Genomic DNA, 15,434 nt, shown 5'->3' on the forward strand with positions numbered 1-15,434 from the left:
TTCTCTCTCCTCTCAGGGTTGTGGTTCTGGGGTCCGTCCAGTTTCCTCTCCTACCTTCCAGCCATAAACCTGACAGAGTGGCGCTCCAGAGTGGTGTCCCCCTTCACCCTCTCATCGTTTGTCCTGACCCCTGCCCTTGTTCCCACCCCCGCCACACCACTGGAGCAGACCCCCACAGCAACCCCCAGCTCACAGGCACAGGTAAGAGAGGAGCTCGTCTGAGAAGCTTGAGGGCGTCTCAATTTGTGTCTGTATTGTGCGTATATGGTGCTTCATGAAATACATCTGCCTCATGAATGTTGGACTAAAACAAGCTTTCTTGTTCTCTCTCTAACCTCTCACTATACTTCTGTGTCCCTCCTTTATTTCTGTCTATCACGTATCTCCCTCTACAGCCAGTCCTTCCCCCCATAGTCACCGTGGACACAGAGGGCCTGGAGCGTCTGGAGCGGGTAGAGCATGGTCTGACCCTGCTGTGGGAGCGGGTGCAGCAGGGGGACCAGAGGCAGGAGCAGCATCACGGGGACACCCTGGCCCAGTACACCCTCCTGAGGGAGCAGCTGGACAGCCAGACGGACAGAGACAGCCTGGGTCTCTGGGTCTCTGGCTTGCTGGAGCACAGGATCACCCTGCTGAGAGCAGAGCTGGAGCAGCAGGAGGCCTCACACAGGGCACAGGTAGGGATGGCTGTTAGGGGAGGGGAAAGGGACTGGGGCCGGACACAAAGATGTTGATAGGACTGGGACTTGGGGTTGGGACTTGGGGTTGGGACTTGGGGTTGGGACTTGGGGTTGGGACTTGGGGGTTGGGGTTGGGACTTGGTGTTAGGAATGGGGTTGGGACTTGGTGGCAGGAATGAGGTTGGGGTTTGGTGGCAGGAATGAGGTTGGGGTTTGGTGGCAGGAATGAGGTTGGGGTTTGGTGGCAGGAATGAGGTTGGGGTTTGGTGGCAGGAATGAGGTTGGGGTTTGGTGGCAGGAATGAGGTTGGGGTTTGGTGGCAGGGATGAGTTTGGGGCTTGGTGGCAGGGATGGGGTTGGGGCTTGGTGGCAGGGATGGGGTTGGGGCTTGGTGGCAGGAATGGGGTTGGGGCTTGGTGGCAGGAATGGGGTTGGAGCTTGGTTGCAGGGCTGATCAACATTTTAATTGATAACTGTACAGATTTGTGCTTTTTATGTAGGGTCAGATTTCAGTCCGTTTTGCTTCGTAAGCATTCCATACTGACCCCCTGTGCCTTATTACTGAGTCCTTTACTCTTTACTTCTGGGTGACCTTTTCTCCTCTCTCCCTCTCTTTCTCTCCCTCTCTCCTCCCTCTCTCCTGTGCAGACTGAAGAGCAGAGGGTTCAGCAGCAGCGAGGTCAGGAGACACGGCTAGCTGAGCTGGAGGGGCTGCTGCAGGTCCTCGCTACTAAAACAGAGGTAACATCTATTACTGAGAAATACACACAATACCCCATTACCTACAGATCCCAATACATACAGGAACATACAGGTCCTGGCAGTTGAGACTGAGGAAATGGGAAATGCACACCAGACTATGAATTAAACTCTGTGAGATCAAATGCATCCATCCAGAAGCATATGTTACCTCCACAGCTCATCTGAACACACACCACTAGATCTTAGCAGGCTAACAGCTAAGCTTGAGGTGCAGTCTCACAAGCTTCTTACTGACTGACACATACAAGACCCACGCATCACATTACCCACCCATAGGAACACAAACAGGAACAAACCGGTTCTGGCACCAGTCCGTACATACATCATCTCAGGTAGTTAATTTGAATACATACAGTATGACACACACTCATACAAGTCTAGTCATCTGGTCAGCATGTCCCTGTCCTTTTAGGTTAATGGTGATGACATATAATGCCTGTGCTGAAAGTGTTAATGTCAACAGATGCTGTATTGTAGCTTATTGGCCATTCATTTATATTACTGTACATTTTAATTTATATTACAGTACTGTACATTTTCATTTATATTACTGTACTGTACATTTTAATTTATATTACAGTACTGTACATTTTCATTTATATTACTGTACTGTACATTTTAATTTATATTACAGTACTGTACATTTTAATGAGGTTGTATTTCAGGCAGTGCAACAGAAACAGCGGAAGGAGGAGACAGAGGAGACAGCCACACCAGCCCCTGCCTCTGTCCCTGTCAGGTAGGTTCACGGTCGGTGGCTTAACGTCCATAGATGATATAGTGCAGAACTTCTCCACGGTTTACACCTGCACTCCATTTCATGGGGAAAGAAACTCTTGCACACTGATTCTCTTCATTTTCACCACAATGTTTTAATGTCTTATGACTGAAACATTGGTGGTCCATTATTAAATCAAAACAGTAGAGCCTGTGTATTGGAGTTAGTTTTTTACAGCATGCAAACATTGTGGAGCCAAGTCCAGGGTTGCAAAATTTGTGTCAGTTTCTCAAAACTTGTTTACCAGAAATGTTGGTCAGAAGCTTCCTGGAATCAGGAGGTAATAAGCCAGACATCAGGGAATCTTCCCAACTGGATTTCTCTTTTCTCCACCTCAGTGTGGGTGTGGACCCGGAGGCCCCTGCTGCTTTGCTGGCGGAGGTGCAGAGGCTGGAGGGGGAGCTGGGTCGGATCAGGGGCGACCTGCAGGGGGTGATGGGATGTCAGGGGAAATGTGAGCAGCTGAACACAATCCAGGAAACGGTGAGTATGGGAGACAACTGTCTGTTTACTGCTTTTAGTGTTTACTGTACCTTGTGCTGATATAGCTCAGTCTTTATTATAGTAGTTGTACATTACCTTTGCAATATAATGGCATTCTTCCAAATGACAGCCTGTACTGTGCTGTTACTGAACGGAACTTCTACATGATGGTATATGTATTCTGCAGTTACAGCCCCTCACACATGGTGTCTCACCTCTCCCTCTCTCTCACCTCTCCCTCCCAGGTGTCCGCCCAGGTGTCCGCCCAGGTGAGGCGGGAGCTGCAGGCCCTGTTCTACGGCTCTGACGACCAGACCCACCAGGGAGAACCAGACATCCCCGAGGGACTCCTCCAGTGGCTGTCGTCGCGCTACGTGAGCGGGGCCGACCTGCAGACCCTCCTGACCAACCTGGAGCTCAGCATCCTGAGGAACGTGTCGCTGCAGCTGGAGCAGAGCAGGGCCGAGGCCCGGACGGAGGCTGAGGCCAGGGCTGCAGTCATCACCACCCAGACCCAGGCTATTACACAGAGTGTCCAACACACCGCCGTGGGCGAGGGACTGTCTGAGGAGGTAGACTACACACTCCACTATAGGGACTCTTTGTTGTCGTTAACCCAGTGCTACTCACGGTCATCAGAGGAACGGCTTCATTATCATGATTTATTTCATGATGGACCGGTGTCCTGGACCCAGATTCTCCATAGAGCATGCTTTTGACTTCACGGCACGCATCCACAAAGTTTCTCAGGGTAGGAGTGCTGATCTAGGATCTGACCATATAACCTTATGTGTTATGATCTAAAAGGCTAAACTGATCTTGGATCATTCAGCACTACTACTCTGAGATGCTTTGTGAACAGTGGATCAGGAGTAGATTTAATTTGGGTCTTGGAAACCACCTTCCTATATGATGTACTTTCACTATATGATGACTGTTACTTTAAGTGGTCATGATTGTCAGTGAGACTAGGAGTCATTGTGTGTGGAGGTGCATGGCAGAGTCTCTGCAAAAGGTATCCAACCATACACACATCCTAACCCCCCGTCCCTGCCTCTGCCTCTCTCTCCCCTAGCAAGTGCAGCTGATCGTCCAGAATGCCCTGAAACTCTACTCCCAGGATAGGACGGGCCTAGTGGACTACGCCCTGGAGTCTGGAGGTAAAGAGAGACCTCTCACTCTGTTTACATGAACAGAACCACTCTGTGGGTTAGAGCCAGCCTGTTGACATGTCCATAAACAGAACCACTCTGTGGGTTAGAGCCAGCCTGTTGACATGTCCATGAACAGAACCACTCTCTGTGGGTTAGAGCCAGTCTGTTGACATGTCCATGAACAGAACCACTCTGTGGGTTAGAGCCAGCCTGTTGACATGTCCATGAACAGAACCACTCTGTGGGTTAGAGCCAGCCTGTTGACATGTCCATGAACAGAACCACTCTGTGGGTTAGAGCCAGCCTGTTGACATGTCCATGAACAGAACCACTCTGTGGGTTAGAGCCAGCCTGTTGACATGTCCATGAACAGAACCACTCTGTGGGTTAGAGCCAGCCTGTTGACATGTCCATGAACAGAACCACTCTGTGGGTTAGAGCCAGCCTGTTGACATGTCCATAAACAGAACCAGTCTGTTGACATGTCTATGAACAGAACCACTCTGTGGCTTAGAGCCAGCCTGTTGAAATGTCCATGAACAGAACCACTCTGTGGGTTAGAGCCAGTCTGTTGACATGTCCATGAACAGAACCACTCTGGGTTAGAGCCAGCCTGTTGACATGTCCATGAACAGAACCATCCTGTGGTTCAGAACCATCCTGTGGGTTAGAGCCAGCTCCTTGATGGTGGTTTATAATGGAAGGATTATCCTAGCCTAGTGTTACATAACTATACAGCAGCCAGCACCGAGGGTTTGTCCCAAATGGCACCCTATTCCCTATATAGTGCTCTACTATGAAGGGAATAGGGTGCCTATGGTGTCCTACTTTTGACCAGGACAAAAGTAGTGCACTATAAAGTGAATAGGGTGCCAGGTCAAAAGTAGTGTACTAAGGGAATAGTGTGCCATTTCAGTATGAATGGTACTGGTATAACAGTAGTGAAGAGGGTAGTTGGGCTTTAGAGACCAAAGCTCAGGGAGTCTGGCTCCATGGACAATAAGCCTGTTTGTCATACTAATGGCCTGTGTGGATTGGACAGGCACAGAGGGCTCCATTAGATACATCAGATTAGTGGCCAGATGAACTGAGTGGTCTGTGACGTTTGTCTTGTGTGGATTCTATTTTGATGTGTGTGTTAGTATGGAATCATGTTATTGTATGTTGTGTGTTTCATTGCATTATCCCTGTGTACGGTCAGATGGCTTTTCAATACAGTTTCCTCACCACAGAGTTGTGGTTCAGGCATTAGGATTTCTGACTCGTATACATTTTGACCTAAGATTGAATAAGAATGTCTTTCTTGCTCCCATTCTTTCATTGATTGATTGGTTGATTAAATAAAGATCCACTTATTCCCAGCAGATAACACTCATAAACCTTAAGACATGTATTTCCAATGTGGTCTTCCTGCGTAGAAATAGAAAGGAATTTATTGTGGTTGAACTGTGGTAATGATGTAACGTGGTCATGTGTCTGTGCGGTCAGGCGGTAGCATCCTAAGCACGCGCTGCTCGGAGACGTACGAGACAAAGACGGCCCTCATGAGTCTGTTCAGCGTGCCCCTCTGGTACTTCTCCCAGTCGCCCCGCGTCGCCATCCAGGTGAGCTCTCCAATTCAAACCTTCAGAAGCTTTATTGTTCCAGGTCACAAACACAGTGTACAAATAAAAACACATTCCAACAATAGCTGCAATCCAGGAATAGCTGCTGAGCTGTTTAGAAGACACTGATTCAATAGTTATTCCAGAAAGAAGCTGTTGTTTTCAACACCACCAGGGGACGTTGTTTCCTCTTTATCAGTGTTTTTATTGGTAGATAATGGTAAATGTTGAAAGTTATTTCAACAACTACATCATTAGTCTTGTAAATTTGAACAGGACAGGGATTATCTTGTGGAGACGTTTATCAGTGACTCTAACATGTCTTACCATCTCTTCCTCCCTCCCATCGCCCTTTCCCCTTCCCTCAGCCTGGAGACGTTTATCAGTGACTCTAACATGTCTTACCATCTCTTCCTCCCTCCCATCGCCCTTTCCCCTTCCCTCAGCCTGGAGACGTTTATCAGTGACTCTAACATGTCTTACCATCTCTTCCTCCCTCCCATCGCCCTTTCCCCTTCCCTCAGCCTGGAGACGTTTATCAGTGACTCTAACATGTCTTACCATCTCTTCCTCCCTCCCATCGCCCTTTCCCCTTCCCTCAGCCTGGAGACGTTTATCAGTGACTCTAACATGTCTTACCATCTCTTCCTCCCTCCCATCGTCCTTTCCCCTTCCCTCAGCCTGGAGACGTTTATCAGTGACTCTAACATGTCTTACCATCTCTTCCTCCCTCCGCCCAGCCTTTCCCCTTCCCTCAGCCTGGAGACGTTTATCAGTGACTCTAACATGTCTTACCATCTCTTCCTCCCTCCCATCGTCCTTTCCCCTTCCCTCAGCCTGGAGACGTTTATCAGTGACTCTAACATGTCTTACCATCTCTTCCTCCCTCCGCCCATCGTCCTTTCCCCTTCCCTCAGCCTGGAGACGTTTATCAGTGACTCTAACATGTCTTACCATCTCTTCCTCCCTCCGCCCATCGCCCTTTCCCCTTCCCTCAGCCTGGAGACGTTTATCAGTGACTCTAACATGTCTTACCATCTCTTCCTCCCTCCCATCGCCCTTTCCCCTTCCCTCAGCCTGATGTGTATCCAGGGAACTGCTGGGCGTTTAAAGGTTCTCATGGTTACCTGGTCATCCGGTTGTCCCTGAGGATCCTCCCCACGGCCTTCTGTCTGGAGCACATCCCCAAGGCCCTGTCCCCTACCGGCAACATCGCCAGCGCCCCGCGCAACTTCACTGTCTATGTAAGACTCACACACACACGCGCGTACTGGCAATATCAGCAACTACACTGTCTATGTAAGACACACACACACACGTACTGGCAATATCAGCAACTACACTGTCTATGTAAGACACACACACACACACGCGTACTGGCAATATCAGCAACTACACTGTCTATGTAAGACACACACACATACTGGAAGTATCAGCAACTACACTGTCTATGTAAGTCACACACATACTGGCAATATTAGCAACTACACTGTCTACTTAAGACACATACCTACCTACTGACAATATCAGCAACTACATGGAGTGCCTTCTGTTGGTCATGGGCTATCTATGGTCTCAGTCTCCTGCCTGACATCACTGACTGGTTTCTGTGTGTTTTCAGGGTCTGGATGATGAGTATCAGGAGGAGGGAAAGCTGCTGGGTCAATACACCTACCAGGAGGACGGAGACTCAATGCAGAACTTCCCTGTCATGGTAAAAACGAGAAATGACATCAATTTATACACACTCATGTGCAGACGCCAACAAACACACACAAAAAAGCTCTCACCATCTTGCATACTATATACCTCTCTCTGGCTCTTTTTTTACTTTGTCAAAAATCTTCTTTTTTTAAAATCTGTTACTTTGAGATTCAATACTTATCACTCCTCACTATGTCCCTTCCATCCAGGAGAAGAACGAAAGGGCCTTCCAGATCATCGAGGTGCGGGTGCTGACCAACTGGGGTCACCCTGAGTACACCTGCCTCTACCGCTTCAGAGTCCACGGAGAACCACGCATCCAGTGAGGGAGGATGGCGGCCATTTGAACTGCATTTCTCTGCTATCTGTATATAATACTGGACATATTTTTCTAAATGGAGGGGGCCGGGAAAACCGAGACTGATATAAACGAGTGACTTCAGAAGTATGGGGTTGGGTGTTTGATTTATGCTAGAATGTGTCCAAGGGGGGTTTTGTTTTAGTACTGAAATGGTAAAAGAATGAAAGAATGGACTGTAATGAAATGTCAGGGAATGTGAAAGAGAAGAGAAGCGTGAAGGTAGGAGAAGCTCGGTCCCAGTCCCTCCTTAAACCTGCTCTTGCACTGAATTAGCCCTCCAGGTCATAACCCTTTGGTTTTTGGAGGAGCGTTTTCCTCTGCCGCTCTCACTCAACCACAGGAGCCTGTGACCTGGAGATGAAACGGACTACACACATCTTTTTATTTCCTTACACATCCTGTCTGATTTGGTTGGTGTTTTAATCACGTTTTATTTTCAATTGGATGTTTCTTTGAAAACCCCTTGTGGATTCTGATGGAATTTCAGGATCAAAGCCACAGAACTGGATCAAAGCCACATAACTGGGCCTAAATGACGTTTTATATAGGCCTCACACACACTGGGCCTAAAAGACGTTTTATATAGGCCTCACACACACTGGGCCTACATGACACTGTGTAGGCCTCTCTTCTCTTGATACAAAGCTACTTCTCTCTGCTGCTGTTGGTTGGTCCGTCTGCAGGGCCAGCTAACATGGTCAGTGGACACTCGCAAGACACAGACAGGACTACTACCGTTCTTTGGGCTCTACAACACTCCTGTTCGCCATGACTTTATGCATCCACACAGCCATCAAAACTAAGCTCTATCTCTCTCCTATAGAAAATGTTGCACACGTGGACAGACTTTTAATGAGTTGATACATGTGTATCTCTAGTTAAGATTTGGTCTTGAAGCTCTGTGGTGTCCAGACTGAGGTGTTAATGAGAGTGAGACTGACAGCCAATGGTTTGGCTTCTTCTAGTGCAGCGAGCCAATGGTTTGGCTGCTCCTTGCACAGCGAGCCAATGGTTTGGCTGCTCCTTGCACAGTCATTATAACATCCTCTACTAGAGCTTCTACTCTGGAAAAGGGGATCCTTGGGATGTCCCAACTCTGACATCACCCCATTGAAGTTGAGGTTAGGGTTAGGATAGAGGTTAGAGTTTAGGGTAGGGCCATCCCAAGGATCCCGGATAGCGCATAATCCCTTCTACTCCCTGCAGGAATGTAATCTGTATAGTTCATTGTTAATAGTTGGTCCTTTTTTAAGAATGAGATTTTATCAGTGTTGCTTTATGAAAAAAGGGTACACCTTGTCAATATTTCTATGATTTGTATTACCCATTGTAAGTGTAATTATGTTTGACTTTTACCATTTGTAGTTGAGAATAATGACAAATGATGCCTGTAAATGAAATGTGTGTTGCACAAGTCCTCACAATTTGTGTAAAAAACTAGATGGGGAAGCTAGAAATGAGTTTTGTGTGGACCAGAAAGTCTAAATGTACAAAAAATGATTTCATGATCCTATTTATTTTTAAGATAATTAGTTACTGCAATGTATTTTTATCAAAAAGCTTTTCAGTGCATTTTGGAAACATCTTGGGACAGTACAGATTTGTTTTTCATTTGTTTTTAAATGTGTTTTAGTTTATTTGGTCGCTGCTCTCATCCTGAGGTAGTTAAACCGCGTTTAGAATATATTCCTAAAGAATTACATTTTGAGAGCTTTTGATGCATGTGATATTTTACCTAATAAAGACTATTGGTTTTTTATTTCAATGCTGCTTTGGGGTCACATCTGGGGGGGATTGTGGTTTTGGAATGGCAGCAGGGAGAGGATGAGCGCAAATGTACCATTTAGATTACAGGTGCCAAACTCATCCCATGGAGGGCTGACTGTCTGCAGGTTTTCGCTCCTCCCTTGTACTTGATTGATGAGTTAATCTTACTAATTACTAAAGAACTCCCCTCACTTGGTTGTCTAGGGCTTAATTGAAAGGAATAAACAAAAACCTGCAGACGATAGGCCCTCCGTGGAATGAGTTTGACACCCCTGCATTAGATGGTGAATGCTCTCAGAATAAGAGCTCACTATAGGGCAGGGGTACTTAACTCACCCTATGAGGTCCAGAGCCTGCTGGTTTTCTGTTCTACCTTATCATTAATTGCACACGCCCAGTGACCCAGGTCTAAATCAGTCCCTGGTGGGATAAAAACGCAGCGGAAGTGGCTTTGAAGTCCAGAGTTAAATTTGAGGGCTTTTCTTCTAATCCCAATTTTTGGGTGTATTCTAAGTTTATAATACACCCAACAATCATAATACACCACATGAATCGTAATTCAAACTGTCTTTGATATAACCATAAACTTCATTGGTCAAAATACAGAGTAGTAGATCATATGTAGGAATGAAGGAGTTGTATTAATGCCACGGGCATGTCCCAATTCAATCTGTTTAGCGTTGGACTCTACTGCAAGTAGGGTAGGGCCATCCCAAGGATCCTACTGCAAGTAGAGTCCCGATTCCGTTTTGGAATCGGGCTGCCTCCGGGGCATGAGCCAAGTGCCCTACTATGGCCGACGGCAAAGTCGGCTCATAACAAAAGTAATGTAACTAAGCACGTGGACTGATGAGTAGGATTTTGTTTTCACAAGCTTTCACAACATTGATTGCTTTTGATTAAAAAAAATGCTATATCTGCCTTCTCAATGAAAACTAGTTAAATTCAAACATGTATTTCATGAAAAATACAATTTTATGGACGATGCACCGTGCTGCCTTGTTGACAACATGACTGAGCGGCTCAGATTACTGTTTGATTTGAGATGGCGCGATTATGATTCAACCTGAGCCAGTGTAATAAAACTCCCTCTTTGGTTCCGTCTGTCTGAGTCAGCAGGAGCTGCTGCCCTCCAGTGGCTGACGTGGGATATTTCTTTTTAGGAAAAGCCCCTGCTTGTTTGCCATTGGTTTCTTTTAAAGACTTGTTGTGCCGTTATACGTATTTTCTAATGGTGTTTACAATTAGTTTTTTTGGGGCGAAGAGAAATGTGTTAATCAAAAATGTTATTCGTATATTAAACCGGAAGTATGAAGATACGTTTTTCCTTGACAACCAACGACGCGTTCTTAGCAACTTGCTTCAGAATGGCAAAAATGATTGGTGCTAAGAAATCATTGTGGCAACAAGTCTGTGAAGGTAAGGTATGCTTCGCTTGAGAGTTAATTGTAAATACCGGTATGCATGTTGTCGACTAAAATATCAATAAAAATGGCGTTTCCAGAATATGATTCGGAGCAGCCCAGTCCACCCAGCGCTGCTTGGACAGACAGTGGTTCAGTGAGCACTCATGTCTCCCAGTACAGCGCCAGCAAGCACTCTCCTGTCTTCTATGGTCTCATGGCAGCTAAGGTAAGGCAGACAACAATAATTGCACTTCAGTAAATAAATACAAATTCAACAATTCATTTGTAAAAAGAAAACGATATCTTTGTCTACATGGTGCTGTATGGCTTTCTAGGTTGCTGTGGATGATGATCCTGTGAAGCATGTTGACCCTCTACTGAGCCACCCTGCCCTTGCTGGATACTCTGCCTTGGACAAACCTCCATCCTCCTGTCACAGACAGCCTCTGACCACACACCCTGCATCCACTCCCCAGCTCCATCAACGTGAGTTTCAAACCACTTAAAACTGTAGCTTCTTTGTATGTGCTAAACATAGTATTGCCACTGCCAAGAGGTCTTGACGTTTATGGCACAGGAAGTAGACTAGTGTCCTGTAGCCTCAGTGTTTCTGGTGCAAGACCCGATACTGCTTTCCCCCCTCAATCGCTATACATAATCTATGCTTTTATCAGGAACAATACTTTCCTGTTTAATTAGCTCTCTAAGCACCGTAGAGGATAATAATGTTTCAAGTCTGTCTTGATTTTACTCCCCAATAATAGTACCAAAACAGTGTTTTAGGCTACAGTTGGAGTGAAATGTCCCTTTGCATGGCAGAAAGGCCACTCTTACCCCACTTGTGTTGATCCATTCCCATGTCTGCCCCAGGCCCAATCACCCAGTTCCTGGAGGGGTCCGTGTTCCCAGTGCTACTGCCTGGACTGGAGGCCATGCTGAGAGAGGCCCAGAGACAACACTGCCTGGAGGTACTGGCACTAGGCCTATATCACACGATAACACTAACATGATATAATGGCAATTTACTAGATATCAATGTGGCCCTGCAGAACACTACAGACCACCAAACTAGAATCCACTACAGCATTTTAATAGTTTGCTTCTCCTGACTGTACTACATAAACAACTTTGAATTATAGAGTGACAGGATGTATGATCACCTCTTCTGAAATATTGTCTCTAACATGAATCCCAACACCCAAAACTAGTACTAGGACTTATTTAATACGACTTCAAGCACTGATTATACTATGATAATGATGATTATACTGTAGCCTACTTCTGTAGAGCTCTGCAGATTATTACACTACAGTAACACTGTCATCCTTTTACCTGTTTAAGAGGAAAAGAACAGCATTCAACGCTTGTGACTTCCTAACTGAGTGGCTGTACAAGTAAGACTGCCTGCATGCCCCCTTTGCTCTCTTCCATTCTCAGTTGATTTAGTAAAAATCTTTGACAATGTCTGAACTTTCTGCCACCTCTTTATCTTCAGAGTGCTAAGCCATTGCTTTTACCATGAAAAAAAAAGTCTGTCTCTAAAAATGGATTGGTGTTACGCAACTATGACTGTAGTTTGTCTTTGTGTGAAACTAAGCTTAATATTCTGTCTGCTACGGTCTGTTCCAAAGCCTTTTCTTCTCTCTCACTGCAGTCGGAACCCCCGCCGGCAGGGACAGGCCCCTGTGGACTTCCATGAGATCCCATTTGTCAAGGACTGGCTCAGGATACAGTGAGTTGCAGGAGACTTAATAAAGTGTATACGCAAACATAACACAGAGCAAGAAAGTCATCTCAGAAATCACACGGAATATGTATGCATGTACACACACGCACACACACACACACACACACAGTGACACAAACTTGCACCGTAGGCTGATGCTGCCCTTATGAACAGAGGTGACTCACACGCTGCCCTCTCCTCTCTCCATCCCCTCCTCTCTTCTCCCTCCCTCTCCCAGTCCCAGGCCTCCCATCCCTCTCTCCCTACTGCTGTCAGACCAGCATGCTGCTGTTCTCATCCAGTCCTTCTGGCGGGGCTATACTGTGAGTGTCGTTGACAGTAAATTAAAGGTCACTGTTATTTTAGATGAGAAATATTCTTGTACCATTTCAAGGGGTGTCATTGCATGGTGTGTAAAGGGTTCAATGCTCCACTGTCCCCTATTTTGCTGTGTGTTTGTTAGTGTGTAAGCGTGCATGCTTATGTGTTTTTTTATTATTAATTTATTTCACCTTTATTTATCCAGGTAGGCTAGTTGAGAACAAGTTCTCATTTACAACTGCAACCTGGCCAAGATAAAGCATAGCAGTGTGAACAGACAACACAGAGTTACACATGGAGTAAACAATTAACAAGTCAATAACACAGTAGAAAAAAAGAGAGCGTCTATATACATTGTGTGCAAAAGGCATGAGGAGGTAGGCGAATAATTACAATTTTGCAGATTAACACTGGAGTGATAAATGATCAGATGGTCATGTACAGGTAGAGATACTGGTGTCTAAAAGAGCAGAAAAGTAAATAAATAAAAACAGTATGGGGATGAGGTAGGTAAATTGGGTGGGCTATTTACCGATAGACTATGTACAGCTGCAGCGATCGGTTAGCTGCTCAGATAGCAGATGTTTAAAGTTGGTGAGGGAGATAAAAGTCTCCAACTTCAGCGATTTTTGCAATTCGTTCCAGTCACAGGCAGCAGAGAACTGGAACGAAAGGCGGCCAAATGAGGTGTTGGCTTTTGGGATGATCAGTGAGATACACCTGCTGGAGCGCGTGCTACGGGTGGGTGTTGCCATCGTGACCAGTGAACTGAGATGAGGCGGAGCTTTACCTAGCATGGACTTGTAGATGACCAGGAGCCAGTGGGTTTGGCGACAAATATGTAGCGAGGGCCAGCCGACTAGAGCATACAGGTCGCAGTGGTGGGTGGTATAAGGTGCTTTAGTAACAAAACAGATGGCACTGTGATAAACTGCATCCAGTTTGCTGAGTAGAGTATTGGAAGCTATTTTGTAGATGACATCGCCGAAGTCGAGGATCGGTAGGATAGTCAGTTTTACTAGGGTAAGTTTGGCGGCATGAGTGAAGGAGGCTTTGTTGCGGAATAGAAAGCCGACTCTAGATTTGATTTTAGATTGGAGATGTTTGATATGAGTCTGGAAGGACAGTTTACAGTCTAGCCAGACACCTAGGTACTTATAGATGTCCACATATTCTAGGTCGGAACCATCCAGGGTGGTGATGCTAGTCGGGCGTGCGGGTGCAGGCAGCGAACGGTTGAAAAGCATGCATTTGGTTTTACTAGCGTTTAAGAGCAGTTGGAGACCACGGAAGGAGTGTTGTATGTTCTTTTACGTGCATGCATGTGTGTGTATTATTGTGTTCAGGCGTGTGCATTTTCAGGAGCTGGCCAGTGACCCCATATGAAACAAATATATTGTGTAATCCCATTATTTTCTGGCTACAGTGTGATTATGTCATCAGTGATGCAATGCCTAATTCCTTCCTGTGTGGGTGTTCTTGAGCGCTCTGTTCTGGATAAATATAGACACTAATTGCTGTAAGTCGCTCTGGTTAAGAGCGTCTCATAAATGACAAAAAATGTAAACTCACACACACCCATAGACACACTTCTAATCAGACAAGTCTCTGTCTCGTCTATCTACTAGACACTGTTGTTGTCTGTTTATGATGTAACCACAAATGACCCCTTTTTTACACACAAACACCAAAACAAAACTCATCCCTGCGACTCTGTGACAGCGTAGAAAAATCCAGCCAAAAATCTCCTCATTGTCAGTGTAAATGATTAAGGATTGACGATGCCAGCTGTGGTTTAGATCTGTCATGTCCAAACAGGCTCTGCTCGAGTGGGCTTGAAGAAGCACTGGGGTGGGCAGAGTAGAGCATGCAGAGCGTGTCCACGTTTCCCTGTGTCCTGTTCTGCCAGTGTGGCCAGAGGTAGGCAGTATTGGATCTCTTGTGTTATCTCGCACTGTAATTGGTTGTCATTCCTCTCCTCAACAGGGGGTGGCGGTAGTGAGCCTGTCCTCATTGACTCCCTGTGTTTATCCTGCTCTGACTGAGGTGAGGTTCAATAGGGCGAGGGATAGAACAGCAGACTCTCCCCACTAGAAGTTTAGGGATGGAGTGGAGAGAGACAGCTTGGAAGGCTCTGCTAAAAGGCTTTTTCAGGGATGATTAGAGAGGAAGTGAAGGAGAGGAACACTGTTAGTGCTGTTTTATGGGCTTGGGCCAGCCCAGAACTGGGTCCGAGGGGCCAGCCCAGAACTGGGTCCGAGGGGCCAGCCCAGAACTGAGTCCGAGGGGCCAGCCCAGAACATTGATCATCCTTGAGATGTTTCTACAACTTGATTGGAGTCCACTTGTAGTAAATTAAATTGATTGTACATCATTTGGAAAGACACACACCTGTCTATATAAGGTCCCACAGTTGACAGTGCATGTCAGAGCAAAAACCAAGCCATGAGGTTGAAGGAATTGTCCGTAGAGCTTAGAGACAGGATTGTGTCAAGGCAGCATTGAAGGTCCCCAAGAACACAGTGGCCTCCATCATTCTTAAATGGAAGAAGTTTGAAACCCCCAAGACTCTTCCTAGAGCTGGCCGCCCAGCCAAACTGAGCAATCGGGGGAGAAGGGCCTTGGTCAGGGAGGTGACAAGGAACCTGATGGTCAATGACAGAGCTCTAGAGTTCCTCTGTGGAGATG

At 46.2% G+C, this 15,434-nt stretch overlaps 2 protein-coding genes across 7 annotated transcripts in view; both read left to right on the forward strand.

Annotated features, from left to right (window-relative positions):
* LOC115117678 (SUN domain-containing protein 1-like) overlaps positions 1–9,291 on the forward strand; it is a 57,723-nt gene extending 48,432 nt beyond the window's left edge. For 5 of the 6 annotated variants that reach the window (XM_065010564.1, XM_065010563.1, XM_065010560.1 and 2 more), the window contains 11 exons: positions 17–201; positions 396–677; positions 1,329–1,421; positions 2,108–2,181; positions 2,559–2,703; positions 2,949–3,275; positions 3,779–3,863; positions 5,346–5,461; positions 6,538–6,705; positions 7,083–7,175; positions 7,375–9,291. In XM_065010564.1, the coding sequence (XP_064866636.1) occupies positions 17–201; positions 396–677; positions 1,329–1,421; positions 2,108–2,181; positions 2,559–2,703; positions 2,949–3,275; positions 3,779–3,863; positions 5,346–5,461; positions 6,538–6,705; positions 7,083–7,175; positions 7,375–7,491 (1,685 nt within the window). In that variant the 3' untranslated portion in view covers positions 7,492–9,291. The remainder of the gene's footprint in view (positions 1–16; positions 202–395; positions 678–1,328; positions 1,422–2,107; positions 2,182–2,558; positions 2,704–2,948; positions 3,276–3,778; positions 3,864–5,345; positions 5,462–6,537; positions 6,706–7,082; positions 7,176–7,374) is intronic. The other variant, XM_065010561.1, reaches the window with a different exon arrangement.
* Positions 9,292–9,385: 94 nt separating this feature from the next.
* Positions 9,386–15,434, forward strand: part of iqck (IQ motif containing K) — a 30,159-nt gene continuing 24,110 nt past the window's right edge. The window contains exons 1-7 of the mRNA XM_065010566.1: positions 9,386–10,712; positions 10,798–10,925; positions 11,035–11,185; positions 11,570–11,667; positions 12,041–12,093; positions 12,354–12,431; positions 12,664–12,748. Coding sequence (XP_064866638.1) covers positions 10,604–10,712; positions 10,798–10,925; positions 11,035–11,185; positions 11,570–11,667; positions 12,041–12,093; positions 12,354–12,431; positions 12,664–12,748 — 702 coding nt within the window. The 5' untranslated portion in view covers positions 9,386–10,603. The remainder of the gene's footprint in view (positions 10,713–10,797; positions 10,926–11,034; positions 11,186–11,569; positions 11,668–12,040; positions 12,094–12,353; positions 12,432–12,663; positions 12,749–15,434) is intronic.

Source organism: Oncorhynchus nerka, linkage group LG26 (genome assembly GCF_034236695.1).
Source record: "Oncorhynchus nerka isolate Pitt River linkage group LG26, Oner_Uvic_2.0, whole genome shotgun sequence".
Lineage (NCBI taxonomy): Eukaryota > Metazoa > Chordata > Actinopteri > Salmoniformes > Salmonidae > Oncorhynchus > Oncorhynchus nerka.